The sequence below is a fragment of the Prionailurus viverrinus genome, chromosome B3, assembly GCF_022837055.1.
Source record: "Prionailurus viverrinus isolate Anna chromosome B3, UM_Priviv_1.0, whole genome shotgun sequence".
NCBI lineage: Eukaryota > Metazoa > Chordata > Mammalia > Carnivora > Felidae > Prionailurus > Prionailurus viverrinus.
Window position 1 is genome coordinate 30294686 of NC_062566.1, and position 16690 is coordinate 30311375.

Sequence of the window (16690 nt, forward strand, 5' to 3'; positions counted from 1 at the left end):
GTCTCCTTCTCTCTCTGCCCCTCCCCCGCTCAGGCTTTGTCTCACTCTGTTCCTCAAAAATAAGTAAATGTAAAAAAAAAAAACTAAAAAAAAATATGTATATAAAATAATACGCAATCATATGTAATATGAAATATAATATATGTAATAAGATGTGTTTACATACAACTTTGTTAGAACATCTACCTATCCAGTATGGTGCCTATAGCCTTTCTTTTGGGATAATGTAAATCACTATAGTCCTTTTTTTTTTTTTTTTTTTTTTTGAGAGAGCACGAGGGCACATAGGACACAAGTGGGGGAGGGGCAGAGGGAGAGATAGACTCTTAAGCAGGCTCCCCACAACCCTGGGATCATGACCTAAGCCGAAATCAAGGGTTCAATGCTCAACCAACTAACCACCCAGGTGCCTCAGGTCAATAGTAATTTTAATTTAAGTAATCGTAAGATCATTGTTAAACGTGCATCATAAAGCTTGGGCCACTTACCAAGTGCATTTGAATATGAGATTTACCTTGAGTTATTTTATCTGCAATGTTTTTTCATTAGCAAAGATTGGCATGGAGTGTACCAGTCACATAATTTATCAGTAATTTAGTTATTCAATCCAGAGTATTTACTGGTACCTTGCCAGAATTTAAAAATTCCCCTGAAGATCCGGAAGGCAAAAATTATAAGGAGAAAAAGTAAAAATTTCATTTAAATTCTATGGAGATAGTCTTTATCGGCCGTATTTTCAACTCAAAAGCAAGAAGCTTTCTTTATCTACTTATTCGGGAGTGCTGGAATCTTGGGAGTCTTTGGCTCACTGTTTGTGCATATCCTGGTATCCTAGCCAAGATAAGAAAACCCCAAGGTCCAGGAAAGTTTACTGTGGAGTCAGACAGTTACTGATCCCTGAACCAAATGCTTTATGTTTATCTGGGCTCCAGGACAAGGAAGACTGTTTTTAAAAGAGGCAATCAAGAGCTTCTGCCTTTGAACCATGTGTACCTAGGGCCATTGATCTCATTAAAGCGAAGCCATTGGTATTTCTAGAGCTTTGTAAAATCAAGACTTGATAACAGAAGTTATTTTTCACCAAATGAAACGTGTTGTTCTTTCTTTCTTTCTTTCTTTCTTTCTTTCTTTCTTTCTTCCTTTCTACATTAAACCTGGATTCAAAGAAATAACTGAGTAGCTCAACTGCTTTTTTTAGGTGTAAGCTCAATTATGCCAAGGAAGTTGCTGACAATGCCCTTCCCTGCTCTTTTGCTCCCTTTTTCAATAGTGAAACTCATGGCACATTTGGTGTGTTGTAGGTGAAAGGCAGTCTGTAAATGCCACGGAGGACAGAGAGATAGACGGAAAGCAGGCCTCTTTGGGAGATAGCTAGCAGACTTAACGATCGCTATAGCAGAGTGATAATTTCTCCATGGGAGAAATTAGAGAAGGTTCTGTAAGAGGGAACTGACATCCCTACGAGTTTTTGAGCTGAGTAACTAAGAAAACTCACACAAGTGCCTACGGTTGTAGGGAGCAGAAGCCACCCTTTCTTCCCACTTTTCTTCTTCTTACTCTAGATTTTCCAGAATGGGGTCATCGGAGAGCTTACTAGAGATGCAGATGGTTTTTAAATTAGTGCCAAAGATGACCTATTATTTATTTATTTATTTATTTTTTTTTTTTTAAATTTTTTTTTTTCCAACGTTTTATTTATTTTTGGGACAGAGAGAGACAGAGCATGAACGGGGGAGGAGCAGAGAGAGAGGGAGACACAGAATCGGAAACAGGCTCCAGGCTCTGAGCCATCAGCCCAGAGCCTGACGCGGGGCTCGAACTCACGGACCGCGAGATCGTGACCTGGCTGAAGTCGGACACTTAACCGACTGCGCCACCCAGGCGCCCCTACCTATTATTTATTTTTTAAAAGCTCTCTCATGCAACGTGTTTTAGTTTTGAATGTGGCAAGAGAAGAGGGTGTGAGAACTGCCTCAGGTCTCACATTCCTGGGGCTGCTGTAGGAGTTGTGGCTGGGGGTGCCCTTCCTCATGACCCCGTGGCCACACGTGGCTCTGGCAGCTATGCCCTGGCATCTGAGCTGGGAAACCATGGTTCCCTCCAAGGAATTTTGACGGGGCTTCGTTGGCTGGGTTCCCTGGGCTACCCGGAGTGGCAGGAAGCTCTAAAAGTGAGGAGGGAAGTCATTGGACACGAAGTTCATAACCGGAGTTTGTCTGGAAGATTTTCCTGTTTCAAAAGGGATCTTTTTATGTGTACACTTGATTTTGTGTGTCAGTTCTTTATGTTCCTAAGGAATGGTCTTCGTCCACTTGTTGCCACTGTCATCAGATTGTTATCAGTAGGCATCTCCCAACTGTGCTCTCTGTACCTGCTCTGGCTGGTCCCCTCGGCATCCTCTTCCTCCCTGGTGTTCCTTGTCACCTGTGGGCACTCACCGAAGCTCCGTCCACTCTTGGATACCATCCCTTCATCCACACTTATCTCCTGCTTTTTGCCTTCCCGGAATACCACCCACATTCACGATCCTACTCTGCAGTTCAGTGAGTAGTCGTTTGCCAGCCGAGCTACACATGTTAGCTTTGTTCCCCGGTCTAGAACACAAGCTCCTTGACAACAGGGGTCAAGCGATAGAGGTGGTAAGGAGACTAACTTTGCCCGTTGGTATTATTTGAGAGCCTTTACATTAAAATGCTTTTCTAAACATCATTTCCCTTCCTGGCTTCATAAATTGTAACACATAAGCAGAACAAAAGCTTTCATACAGATTCGGTATGGTAACAAATAAAAACCCATCCACGTTTGACAAGTGCCTTTTGCTCTGAAGGGAAGATAAAAATAAACCATAGTGATGATAGTGAACAAAACCAAACCTGTCTGGCCGAGTGCTAATAATAGTGACTTTACTTCATGTAGGGGGCTTCCAGATCAATATAAAAAGCCTCACTCCATATTCAAGCCACTGCTATTTACTTAGCTGTTCTCAAATGGGAATAAGCAGACATCAGCTATCAAGTTTCTAGCCTGGAAAAATCCATAAAGGCCACTGGACACAGACACCGTGGGGACATCATACAGACAGTTCATAAAAATAACTTGCCCAACATTTTTGGAAACTGATGCAGGCTGGGCTCGTGGCTCTGTCTGTTTCCTTTGCTTTATCCAGTAACAACAGAAAAGAAGCCAGTTACCAGGGCTATGAGAACTTGGATGCTACAGGAGATAGCCACTACTCCTACTCATAAACAGGGGGTTGCCAATCCTGTCCATGAATACTTGGAACAAACAACCGTTATGCACTCTAAAAGAATGCATCAATCCATTCAGAGATATTTATTGAGCACTTACCACTACGTGCTAAGTATCAAAAGGGATTCAAACATATATCAGTTATCCCCTAGTTTTAAGGAATTTGGAGTCTAGTAGCGAAATGCTTGTTCAGAACATATCTGTTAGTATCATAGGAGACCCAATTTAACCCGTTGGAGGATGGAGAGATCACTTCCAGTGGAGTGATCAGAGAAGGCTCTATGATAGAGGAGGGCACTTAGAACAGATGTATGATTTAAAAAACCTTTTTATTAAAGTATAGCACACACACTTAAAAGCATACATCTCGTAAAGACTACAGGCTAACTGAATTTTCACAAATGGAACACACTAGTTACGTAACCAGCGCTCTGGTTAGGTAACCAGATGGAATAGTACAGTACTCCAGAAGCCACCTTGTGCCTTTTTCCAATCATTCCTGGAGGGAGTAGGAGTTTGTTAGCTGAATGTAGATAGCAAATGCCTGGAGGAGGGAATAGCCTCATAAAGACGTGGACATGGAAAGGCATGACCCATGTTTGAGGAATTAACTGAAGAGTAATTTGCTTGGAGCGTCAGATGGAGAACAGGGTTGAGCTCATGTTGTAGAGCTTTAAATGCCAAGTAAAGGAGTTAGATTTCATTCATTAGCTGCTGAAGGTTTTTGAGCAAGGGAGGAATATTTTGTTAAGACTTTTGAGGATGGCTAGTAATTTACTAGTGATGGGAAAGGTGAGACTGGAGGTTGGATGACTGGTTGGGAAACTTCTAGAATATCCCGATATGGGATAATTTTGGCTTTGTAGTGGCAGGTGAAGACAGAGACACAACTGTCCACAGGCACCCTTATTAAGAGCCACCAAAAATTGAATGGTTGTGGATCTGAGGAAAGAGGAAGAGTCAAAGAAATTTCCTTTCATAGAACTAATCAAGACAAAATTCACTGTTAATTACTTTTTTGTTAAGGGCTAACGCAATCTTTGGATGCTGCCTCTCCAAGAGAGCTCTAAAAAAAATTTTTTTTAACAGTATTTAAATAAAACCTTGAGTTACTTCTAAGGAAATTCTAAAGGAAGCCACTGACCTTTCAGACAAAAAGAATCCATTGTTAGTCAGAAACATGGACTGTTTGTCTTTTCAAATGGGTGCCTGCTAGAATAAATATTTTGCTGGGAAAAATGGACCCTAATGATGATTGAAGATGTCATATTAAAAGCAAACTACTGGGTGTTGCTCACCTGCCTGTTTCTTCATCTTTCCTTTAAAAAATTTTTTTCCTTTAAAAAAATGTTTATTTATTCGAGAGAGAGAGAGAGAGAGAGAGAGAGAGAGAGCAAGCGAGCAGGGGAGGGGCAAAGAGAGAGGGAGACACAGAACCCAAAGCAGGCTCCAGGCTTTGAGTGGTCAGCACAGAGCCTCATATGGGGGGCTTCAACTCATGAACCGTGAGATCATGACCTGAGCCGAAGTCAGATGCTCAACCGACTGAGCCACCCAGGCGCCCCTCTTCATCCTTCCTTTAAATGATTCTCATTAATCCGAATTTCTGGACAGGACGAATTAATTCATTAGCTTTAGTGTATTTTTGCAGAAAATGAAAAATATTTTGAAGAAAAGGCCATGATATGTTTTCCTTTGGCAACTTCTTGTATCACTTTGGCTATGTGGGTCATTTTTTTTTTTTTTTAAATAAGTTAAAGTATCAAATCAGGCTTTGCTTCTTCCATCAGATCTTCCTTGAACTTAGACTGTAGAACTGGGCTATCTATGTTGTCTCCTAGCAGCTGAGGCAAACTCTACATACTTCAGTGAGATTACCTGTTTTATTGTCTTACTCACTAGATTGTAAACTTCCTGGATGCAAAGCAACATATCATGTTTATTATTTTCCCTCTGGTAACTAGCTGTGTATAGTACTCCTTAAACATATGTGTGGGTTGGATAAACAAATAAATGAATGGATTGGATTCAGAGAATTGTGATGTCTTAACAAAATCTGTGCAGACTGATCTAATAGATATTAGTTAAATACTTTTTGTTGCGGGGGGGGGGAGGAGAAGGAGGACAATTACAGCTGAGAACCAAGAAATATATTACTATCCATATTAATTTATAAGTTTTTACCTGAAATAGTATTACTGAAAGCCTGGATTCTCATTGGAAGATGCAGGCTTTTTTCGTTTTCTTTTTTGGAGGAGTACAAACTAATTCAGTAGGCTAAGTAGGGAATACTAGAGCAGAGAGGGAAGATGAAGTGAGAAAGCAAAAAGTGTAGCAAAATGTGACTATATGGAAAGCACTAGACCTTGTTTCCTCCTTTTTCCTTGGCACAGCACAAAGGGTTAGAGGTATACTTATTTCTTTTTCTCAAAAATTTCGTCTCTCCTTTTTTCACCGCTGTCCTTACCACTATATTTTATTGATGCTCTCCCACTCTCTCTCCCCCGCCATTCCATCTTTCTCTCTAAAGCAGCAGGTTCTTCCCCAACAAATAATCACTGACCATCTAACATTTACTGTAACGTCTTTCAAAGTCTGTTCTTAACTGTATGTTTTTCTGTTGCGCCCGCACCTTATTCCTTAGAGGCTGTGGTATGTTTCCGGAGTTTAGATGCGTGTGGTTGTTTCCAGGCACTGGGATTTGTGTAGTAAAACACCGGCCGACGGCAGGGAAGTTGAAAGCTGTGTGTTCTTCCTGGGACCAGACGAAAGAAAGGGAACTTAACTTGGGAAAAAGCACATGGGTAGGAGATTGGGGGGGGGGGGGGTGGGGTGGGATCCGGCCAATACGCGAGCTGGCTTAGGTTGGACCCTCTGCTCTCTTTAGACCTGAGACCACTAAAGTAGGCAGGCACCGGTGGCCTGGAGACTGGTTCCCACGTCCTTCCAAGTAGCCACCGCTCACCTCCGCCAGTCCCGCGGCTGAAGTTCTAAACTTTTCTTCCAGCAGGGAGAGGAAGGGTGTTAAGAAGTTTGAAAGGGAAGTCCCGCCCCCTTCCCGGATTCCGATTGGCCGGAGCCGGCCCCACCCCCGCCAGGGCCGCGGGAGGATTGGCTGCGGAAGGGGAGCCCCACCGCAGGCCCGGAGCCGGGGGCAGCCGGGGGGCCCCCCAGGTGGCAGGTGGGGCCGGGACCGCCGGCGCCGCCTCCGTCGCCTCGCCGCGCGCTCGCAGCCCGCACACTTGAAGGTTCGCGCGCGGCTCGGGCGCGCCGCGCCGCCAGGAGCCGGACTGCGAAGACTTGGCCATGAAGAGTCTCAAGTCCCGCCTGAGGAGGCAGGAGGCGTCCGGCCCCGCGTCGTCCGGCGCCGCCGTCGCCACCGCCAGCGCGGTGAGTCCCATGGCCCGTGCGTGTCCTGGGCTGCCAGGGCTGCCGGCGCTGCCCTCCCGCGAGCCGCGGGGTCCTTTGCTCGGAAGCGCGCGCCGCCCTGCTCAACCTCCTCTCAGCTCGTCCCTCTCCGTCGTCCCGGGGACTCCTCCTCCCTTGGGCCGGGGCTCGGCGTCGGCGCGGAGACCCTGGAGACCCTCCCCGTCGCCGCCACGGCACAGCCCCCGCCGCTCACCCCCAGGTCCCCGAAACTCCTGGATGAAACTCCGGCGCTCCGGGATTCAATCGGCCCCAGTCCTCCCTCCATCCCGGGTTTCTGGCTCCCCTCTTCCCCGGCGACCCCGGCCCCTCCCCTCGCCCGGGGCTGGCCCGGTTCCCCACGCGCGTCCTGTCGGGCCGGGCCCGCGGGGGGCCGGGACGGGGGGGACTAGCGCCCCACGATCCGGGTGGGCAGGGCAGCGGCCCGGGTGCCGGCCGGTCGCACTCCGCACCCTCCTCGGGTCCGAGACTCCGAGGCCCAGGGGACGTCGGGTGCTGGCCGCCGTCGCTGTATCACTGGGGAAGCTGGATTTCTGAGTGAGGCGGACGGACTAGGGCGCAGATGCAGACAAAGCATCGTAGGGAGCGGTCCTGGAAGTGGTGGTGACGCTGGGAAGGTGGTGGTCCTGCGGGGCCGAGCTTCACCTGTGGGACAGACGTGCGGGGGGACAGGCGGGCGGCGCTCGGCAGCCCGGCCTCAGCGTGCACGCTCACGAGTACTCAGGGCCTCTCTCTAGTTGGCAGCAGATCAGAAATCTTGAGAAACAGCCTGACTGCAGATGTTGGGATTTGGATAATTTGGCAAGTCAGAAGAATGGCAGTGTCATCAAAATTCTGCGTTATTAAATGAAAGGTTGCTTTAAAAAGTCGCGAAGAGTCAGAAACGTACACGAGATGGGATGCCCAAACTTCCCAGTTTGCCCACTTGGAGTTACTAAAAAGGGCCTTTATAATGTGGCACAAATTGTACTAAATGATTCTGTGTGCTTTTTATGAGAATACTATTTAATCTACTTCTGGTTAGGAGTTAATTCAGAATTGTGGCTTTCTCTTCGCCTACTTCTGCGATGATTTTACTCGGTCTTAACAGGACATTGTGGCAAAACTAGGCTCTTTAATTTCCAGTTAAAAAAAAAAAAGGAAAGTTACAGATGGCACGATACTTGATGGTTTGAAGTTTAATAAAGCATGGACTTGTTTTATAAGCACATAAGAGATTTCTTTGCTTCACGTTGTTTTTTAAAATAATAATTGACAAATATTTAGTGATACCAGAGGTCACTGTAGTTAAAGATTAAACTTTTTTGTAGTGCAGGTTGCCTTTCAGCTTTGTAAAAGATAAGCTTTTCTATATTTATTTGCTATATTTTCCCATTTTGTTTGGCTACAGATCCACATCCCAGTGGGAGGTTTCTATACCTTAATTTTATCCTGTTTTCTCCTCTAGAAATGCAGAGTATTTAATTGTTATTGCTGTTAGCCTGCCAGTTTGCATTTTATACATTTGGAACATGAAGTGCATCTCTCCAACCTTAAATCTTTAGTATTTACTAAACTGAGTATTCTTTTTCTTAAAATAGCATAAAAATAAAGAGAAATACATAGTATAAAAAAGACAGAATCTGCCTGTTTAGAAAATGTGAACATTTTGGGGCGCCTAGGTGGCTCAGTCGGTTAAGCATGCAGCTCTTGGTTTCAACTCAGGTCCCGATATCATGGTTCGTGAGTTTGAGCACCTCTTCATGCTCCATGCTGACAGCGCAGAGCCTGCTTGGGATTCTCTCCCTTTCTTTGTCCCTTCCCTGCTTATTCCCGCGCGCGCTCTCTCTCTCTCTCTCTCTCTCTCTCACTCTCAAAATAAATAAATAATAAAAAAGAAAAAGTGAGCATTTCTGTTTAAGTTAGACATTAGAATAAATTTTGTAAAATATTTAAATGAAAATAAATGAGTGTGATGATGAATAACACCAAACCAAGATAGAATGAAATGAATGTACAGGAGAAATAGATTCCTTTTGCTTTCAATCTATACCATAATCCCAAATGTCAGTCAGATTTGGTCACACGTGTATATATTGTTGGTGTTACCAGTTAATTGCATATTCCTTCAGAGTGTAGCACATACAAACAAATATGAATATAAATATTCACGCTTTATGGGAATGATAGCATACTGTACTATTCTATATCATTTAAAAAAATTTTTTTTTCAACGTTTATTTATTTTTGGGACAGAGAGAGACAGAGCATGAACGGGGGAGGGGCAGAGAGAGAGGGAGACACAGAATCGGAAACAGGCTCCAGGCTCTGAGCCATCAGCCCAGAGCCTGACGTGGGGCTCGAACTCACGGACCGTGAGATTGTGACCTGGCTGAAGTCGGACGCTCAACCGACTGCGCCACCCAGGCGCCCCTCTATATCATTTTTTTAATTGTAAATAATTAGGCCCAATCAGAGCTTCTCCATTCGGATCCTTGCTGTAATATGCAATGATGAATAAACCTGTGTATATTTCAAGTTTGTGTGTGTATGTGCGTGTGTGTGTGCATGTACACTTGTAGGATCAGTTTCTAAAAGAATTGCTGGGTTAAAGGATACGCGCATTTGTAATAGTGAAGAATGTTAAATTTCCTTCCATACATCATGTACCCAATGTGTGAGAAATTATTTTTTCCATGCTTTTAAGAGCCTGCTGCATGTTTTCTTTCTTTCTTTCTTTCTTTCTTTCTTTCTTTCTTTCTTTCTTTCTTTCTTAAATCACAAAATTTTATTGAAAATCACTAAAGACCTAAATAAGGAGATAAATAACCATGTTTTGGATTGGAACACTCATTATCTTAAGAACATCAACTTTCAGTTGGCCCATACATTCAATGCTATTCCAATCCAACTCCCGATAGATCTTTTCTCTTTTTCATGAACAGTTTATCCTTTGCATTTTTCTATTGGGTTGTTGATTTTTTAAATTCATTTGTACATACTTTATGTCATGGAAATTAGCCATTTTAGTAGGAGTAATATTTTTTCTTAGTTGGTTATTCATCTTAGGACTTTGTTTATGGTGGCTTTTGCTATGCAGAAAGTGGTTATTTTTATGCAATTCAGTTTATCAACCTTTTGTGACTTTTAGGTTTACATTATATTTTCATCTTTTTACTCTGTAATATTAAGCAAAAAAAAAATCTACCTAATTTCTTTTAGTTTTTTAATTTGCTCCATGTTTTATAAGTGTTATAAGTGTTTGATCCATATAGAATAATCTGGTTAAGGCATATATATATATATATATATATATATATATATATATCTTGCTTCCCCCCCTCCCTTTTACCCCCATGATTACCTAATTTGAATCTTAAAGCAGTCATTTAATTATCATGGTAATCATCATAATGTTCTCTGCACAACTTTGATTTGAGGAAGAAAAATCTTAACATGTGTATTTCATAAATCTTTTTCTTCTTGTATTTATTTAAGGTTATTTATTTGAAAGAGATGCATTAACAATAGACTGAGGTATGTAAATATTTTATAGTATGTGAAATACAGATTATTAGCTTAACATGCTAAGTTATATGTAGAAAAAGTCATTTAAGGGGCGCCTGGGTGGCTCAGTCGGTCAGGCAGCCGACTTCGGCTCAGGTCATGATCTCGCGGTCCGTGAGTTCGAGCCCCGCGTCGGGCTCTGTGCTGACAGCTCAGAGCCTGGAGCCTGTTTCAGATTCTGTGTCTCCCTCTCTCTGACCCTCCCCCGTTCATGCTCTGTCTCTCTCTGTCTCAAAAATAAATATAAACGTTAAAAAAAAATTTATTAAAAAAGAAAAAGTCATTTAAAATATTTTGAATAGTACCATGGTTATAAATATGCCAATGAGTTTAGAGTTCACTCAACAGTGGTTATGTTTATATATATATATATATATATATATATATATATATATATATAAAAATGTAGTTCATAATTATAAATTGTGGGTAAAATATGTTTGAGAGTTTGTCCTATACTAGATGAATCTGGAGATAGCTGCATATTTTAATCATAAAATAAAACTATTTTTGTTGTTGACATTTATCTTAATCACTAAATTGGAGCTTCAGATTTCTGAAAGGGATAATTGAATGACTGTAAATGCTATTTCAAATCTAGTCAATTACATATGCAATTATATGTACAATTATGTATACAATTATGTGTACAGTGAGAATAGACTATTCCGTTTTCACCTAGTTCAGACTAGGAAAATTGAGTAATTAAAATTAAGAGACTGTATTTCCAGAACAGTCACAGTAACAGATACTGTTAACAGACATTTTGGAAGGGGGTTCCACCTAAACTGTACTTACACTTATCATTTGTAGTGGAATAAATGCTGATTGTTAGTTATCTCTGAGATGGGAGGTTCTGCAGTTAGTTTTCTGCTGTTTCTCTAGGCTACTCTGATTTGGGGGCAATGAATTTTATGAATGAGCAACCAAATACGTTCTAAAGCATCTTGTTAATATCTCAGTAACCTGAAAAAATAATTGGTATTTCTAAACACATTTAGAGTTACAGATACAGCAACTGAAAAATATCTTCAAAAAATTCCTTTGATTCCCACTAAGAACACAAGTCTGAGATGTTTAGAAAGTATAAAAGATTAAATTTTGTCTCAGTTATGATTTTGAGAAGCATTTTCTGTTTTGGAGTACATTTGAAAAGATGTTAACATTATTATAACAATGATTTTTGGGTGATGTGAATAGTAAGAATTAAGATCACAAATTGTTACATTTAAACTCATGATACTTAATTGAGCATTGTTTATTCGATTTCATTTAGGATACCAACCTTTATTTTTGTTGTTTTCTTTTAAAGATTTTATTTTATTTTTTTAAGTAATCTCCACACCCAACTGGAGATCAAACTCACGACCCTGAGATCAAGAGTTGCATGCTTCATGACTGAGCCAGTCAGGCGCCCCCAGGATGCCAACCTTTAATTAAAAACACTTAACTTAATTAAAGTTTTGTTCAGACAATTTCCTAGAGTTATCCCTGCATTGCATTTCTTGCGGTTCTTGAAGGAAGATCACAATAAAGAAACCCTGTTTTTATATTTTTGATTTTAACTGCAGGTGATCATGCTTATTTGAATTGCTGAATTTTATTATAATACTAAAGTAGACAGTTGAGTTGGTACACGGGGAATTCAAGAACTTAAATGATGAGTAGTTAAGGATTTCTTTTTTAAGTTTATTTATTTATTTTGAGACAGAGAGAGGACAAGTGGAGGAGGATAAGAGAGGGAGAGAGAGAATCCCAAGCAGGCTCTGCACTGTCCTTGCTGAGCCCAATGTGGGGCTTGAACTCACAAACTGTGAGCTCATGCCCTGAGTCAGAATCAAGAGTCAGATGCCTAACTGATTGAGCCACTCGGGGACCTGAGTAGTTAAGGATTTTAATTACTTCTTTTTTTAAAAGTTTATTTATTTGTTTTGCGAGAGGGTGGGGAGGGGCAGACAGCAAGGGAGAGAGAGAGAGAATCCCAAGTAGGCTCTGCACTGTCAGCTCAGAGCCTGATGGGGTGGGGGTCGGGGGGTGGGGGGGCAAGGGTTGATCCCATGAACTGTGAGATCATGACCTGAGCGGAAACTAAGAGGCGCTTAACTGAGCCACCCAGGCACCCCTTAATTGCTTATTAATAAGAGTGAAATAATGATTGTAAATCTTTGTTTATTGTGCACGATCCACATTTTTCAAATTTAAAATTATTAGTTCAGGAATTGGACCCTATTTAGTTTGGAAAACGTTGATGGAACACATAAGTTAGGCTCAAGAGTGAATTATAATTAAGTCCTCCGTGAAGAAATAGGTAATTCCAAGTTGGAAGCAGAAAATGCGTAAGTGGAGCCTGGAATCCTCTGTCACACTAGAAAGCAAAGAGGCTATCAAAGGTTCGGACTCAGGAGCCAACTTGAAGAGGTTCCCACGTGGCCAGTGCTGGGACAGTTCCATCATCAATAAGGATAATGTGGCAGTGTACTAGTCTTTAAATCTGTGCATTCATAATAATGATTACAAAACAAAGAGAAACTGTCACTTTTGGAGGATGTTAGGGAGCCGATGTATTCTTTTAAGAACCAGAAAATAAAGACAAAGAATGAAGTATGATACTTTTCCTTAAGCCAACCAAGTATTTGATGAGGGAGGTTTCTTTTTTATACAAGGTGTTTTCATCCCAGCTGATAGATGAAGTTGGGATGATGGAATTGGTATATGTCACAGTTTCCCAGCTCCTATTGAATTGATGGATCTAGAGCACAGACAGTGATTATCAGTGGCTACTAAGGTCTCAAAGGGAAAGACAACCAGATGGGTTGTTGTCTGTTTCTCCCAATAGAAATATTCATTACTACCTATGAATAGTCTTGCCCAAAGAGCCTCCATTTAACAGAAAATACAGGTATAGAGCAACATGGGGATGCAGTGAATGTAATTGTGATCATGGGAAACTCTTAGAACAAATGGCTTAGTTTTCAAAAGTAAATTATAATAAGAAAAAAAAATGGAGAAATCTGGAGATTAAAAGAGATCTAGGAGACATATTAACCAATTGCAATGATAGACTTCATTTGGACCCTGATTAATCATAAAAATAAAATGAGGCAATGTAAACACCACCGGGATAAGTGATGGCATTGTGGAACCATTACCTAAAAAGATTTAAATGTGATAATGGTAGCAATGTGGTTATGTTTGTAAAGAGTTTTTATCTTTCAGAGAAACATTTAGAAGTATATTGTTTACAGATGAAACGATGTGAAGTCTGGGATTTGTTTCCAAATAATCTGTGAGTGGGAGGATGGGAGAAGTGAGTAGTAGGGGGTAGAGTTGAAACAGGGTTGGTCATGAATTCATTGTTGTAGTTGGCTGGTTCATGATACTGTTGTATTTACTTTTGTGATACTATTGTATTTTGTGTATGTCCTAAAAATTCTGTAATGAGAAAGATCTAGCCACAGCCTTCAAAAGTTTTAAGAGCCAGACATATAATACAGTATGTTAAAAGCCAGGGAGTGATAGAGGTGTATATAAATTGCTGTGGGTGCACAGATGTGTAGGGTGGAGGAGGAGGAGGTGAAAAGGTGAAGCTTGAGCCTGGGCCAGATAGACAGTTTGAAGGGTTGTCCAGGCAAAAGAACAGCAAACGCAGTGGTGTAGAGCTGTGAAATTCCATAGTGCATTGAGGGAGCATCAGATGTGGAAAGGAACCTTGGTGTTACCATAGAGGGTGGCACAGATGAGGTGCGGATGAAAATTTCAGAGTGAGGAGCTGGAGGGTGGCAGCTAGAGGGGAATAAAGGAAAGCTTTTCTTTTTTGTTAACTTGAATTAAGAATTTGAATTCCTGGGTGCCTGGGTGGTTCAATCCGTTGAGAGTCTGACTTCGGCTCGGGCCTTGGTCTCATAGCTTGTGAGTTCGAGCCCCGCGTCGGGCTCTGTGTTGACAGCTCAGAGCCTGGAGCTTGCGTCGGATTCTGTGTTCCTCTCTTGCTCTGCTCCTCCCCTGCTCATGCTGTCTGTCTGTCTGTCTCTCTCTTTCTCTCTCTCTCTCTCAAGAATAAAGAATTTGAGTTCCTTGACAAATTTAAGTCCTTGTTCAGACAGATTTCTCAATTGGTAAAATTTCATGTGAAGAAATTATTGTATGGGTAGGAGTTAACAAGTTTATCCTTCTTTTCTTTCCTGCCTAGAATGCGCTAATAGCCAGCAACATACTTGGTAAAGAAATCTACATCCAAGAATATTAAACTTAAACATTACAACTCCTGTGTTTCATGTCTATCCTATTAGAAGACTTAAGTGTCCTGTTAGCAATCATGCAAACATTTGCCTTGACACCTAAGGCATATAATAAATTGTCGAACATTTCCACCTGCTTGAGCTTAGTTATATAAGAGCGAATCAAATTGATTTCTGTAGGAAATTTCCCAAAAAATGATGGTTGAAATGCACTTCCTGAAATTATAAACAGAATGGCAGGATAATATACACTTGATGCCTCCTTATTCTGAATCGTAAAATAATTAAAAGCTTTATATAGGTTTTCTCTTCTAGGCTTAAATATATAACACAAAAAGACAAGAAAAGAATTACCCTTTTGTAGTCACAAAAACGGTTTTGTCTGTTGGATTTTTGTTAGCCTCGGGAGTCTTGACTATTACGAACATTGATGAATTTATTTCAGAATGGTATAGTCTCCAAAGTGATGTGCAAAAGATGAGCCATGATAGTTACTAAAGCTGTGGTGAAGGATGAGATGGGATGAACTGTATAATTGAATCAGACCTGGCAAGTGCCCTGGAGGGAGAATAAGTGTATGACTGAAGCAGTCAAGATAAGTGACTGCCTGTTGTTTTAAAAACCTTCCCCTCCCCGTGCCCTAAGAGTCATACATGTTCAGTATAGAAAACAAAATACAGTTGAAGATAATAAAATAAGTCACCCGCAATGCTTTTTACTATGCCATAAGCCACTGGTCATGCTCTTTTTAAAGATTGCATATTGCCTCTTTATTATTCAATCAGAATTTAATTATCTTGATAACAGTGATGATACATGTATCATTTTTTGGATCATCTTTGATTCTGATACGCTTTGTACTTCAAGTTATAAGCAATTTGAAATGATTTGAGCAGATACAAATGCCCCACCAGGAATACTTAGCAAATACTAGTCAATTACGTAAAAAGAAATTATTGATAAGAAATCCAAGCGCCAATAGGCAATATGTACTGAGCGTGTATGTCCCAGCATTGTTTAAAGTGTTTTGCATTGGCTTACTTAATCCTGACAGCAACCCTAAGGAGTGGGTACTATTGCTGTCACTTTACAGACAAAATTAAGTAATTTGTGTGCCTAAGGTGTCATAGCTAATAAGTGGACATCAGGTAACCTGACTCTGGAACTCACGTTTTTATCCATGTGAACTGACAGGATTTCCAAGAGATGGCGTTTGAATCTTAAACCATGTATGTACCGAAGAAAATGAGAGAGAGGAAGGTTTAGAGGGAAGGAAGGCCTTTTATGCTGAGTCTCAAAACCAATTTGTGTTCCTTCCAGCAGTGTAGAAATTGTTGCATTCACTACACCCTTCCAAAACGGGCACTATCATTTAAACCCATTTGTCGACCTGATCGGAAAAAAATTACAGCTTTAATCTGTGTTTTTGATTGCTAGGGAGTGTGAACATATTTCTAGGCTTATTGCCACTTTTAGTTTTTGTACTTAATTTAAAAAAAAATTTTTTTTTCAACGTTTTTTGTTTATTTTTGGGACAGAGAGAGACTGAGCATGAACGGGGGAGGGGCAGAGAGAGAGGGAGACACAGAATCGGAAACAGGCTCCAGGCTCTGAGCCATCAGCCCAGAGCCCGACGCGGGGCTCGAACTCACGGACCGCGAGATCGTGACCTGGCTGAAGTCGGACGCTTAACCGACTGCACCACCCAGGCGCCCCTGTACTTAATTTTGTGATAATTGATACATTAAGAATCTTGGATTTTTTTACATTCACTGTGGAGTGTAACTAGTGGTATAAAAGTCTTTAATTTGTCCTATTCAACTTTTGTCTTGAATTCTACTTTGTCATATTTTGTGATATTATCCCTTTTTGCTTTTGTGCGCACGTGCGCGCGCGCGTGTGTGTGTGTGTGTGTGTGTGTGTGTGTGTGTCTTTGCCCAACATATTATCCTATCATTCTTGGTTTTAAATATTTTGGAGGACAAATTGGTGAAGCAAGATCTGAGAGTCCAGTAGAACTAAAAATTGTGGGCTTACTAGCTGGAGGTGTGTGCACACAAGTGTGTACCCTAGGGTATATACTTTCTTGGCGGGGGAGGATGATACGTTTTTAATGCTGACCTTATTGATATGTTGTCAAGGTTTGACAAATTAACATTTTATATTTAAATTTTTTTTTCAACGTTTATTTATTTTTGGGACAGAGAGAGACAGAGCATGAACGGGGGAGG

At 41.3% G+C, this 16690-nt stretch overlaps 1 protein-coding gene across 1 annotated transcript in view; it reads left to right on the plus strand.

Moving 5' to 3' along the window:
* The first annotated feature begins 6404 nt into the window (after positions 1–6404).
* The window catches only part of UACA (uveal autoantigen with coiled-coil domains and ankyrin repeats), a 96046-nt gene continuing 85760 nt past the window's right edge, over positions 6405–16690 (plus strand). Inside the window, exon 1 of the mRNA XM_047862650.1 lies at positions 6405–6639. Coding sequence (XP_047718606.1) covers positions 6556–6639 — 84 coding nt within the window. The 5' untranslated portion in view covers positions 6405–6555. The remainder of the gene's footprint in view (positions 6640–16690) is intronic.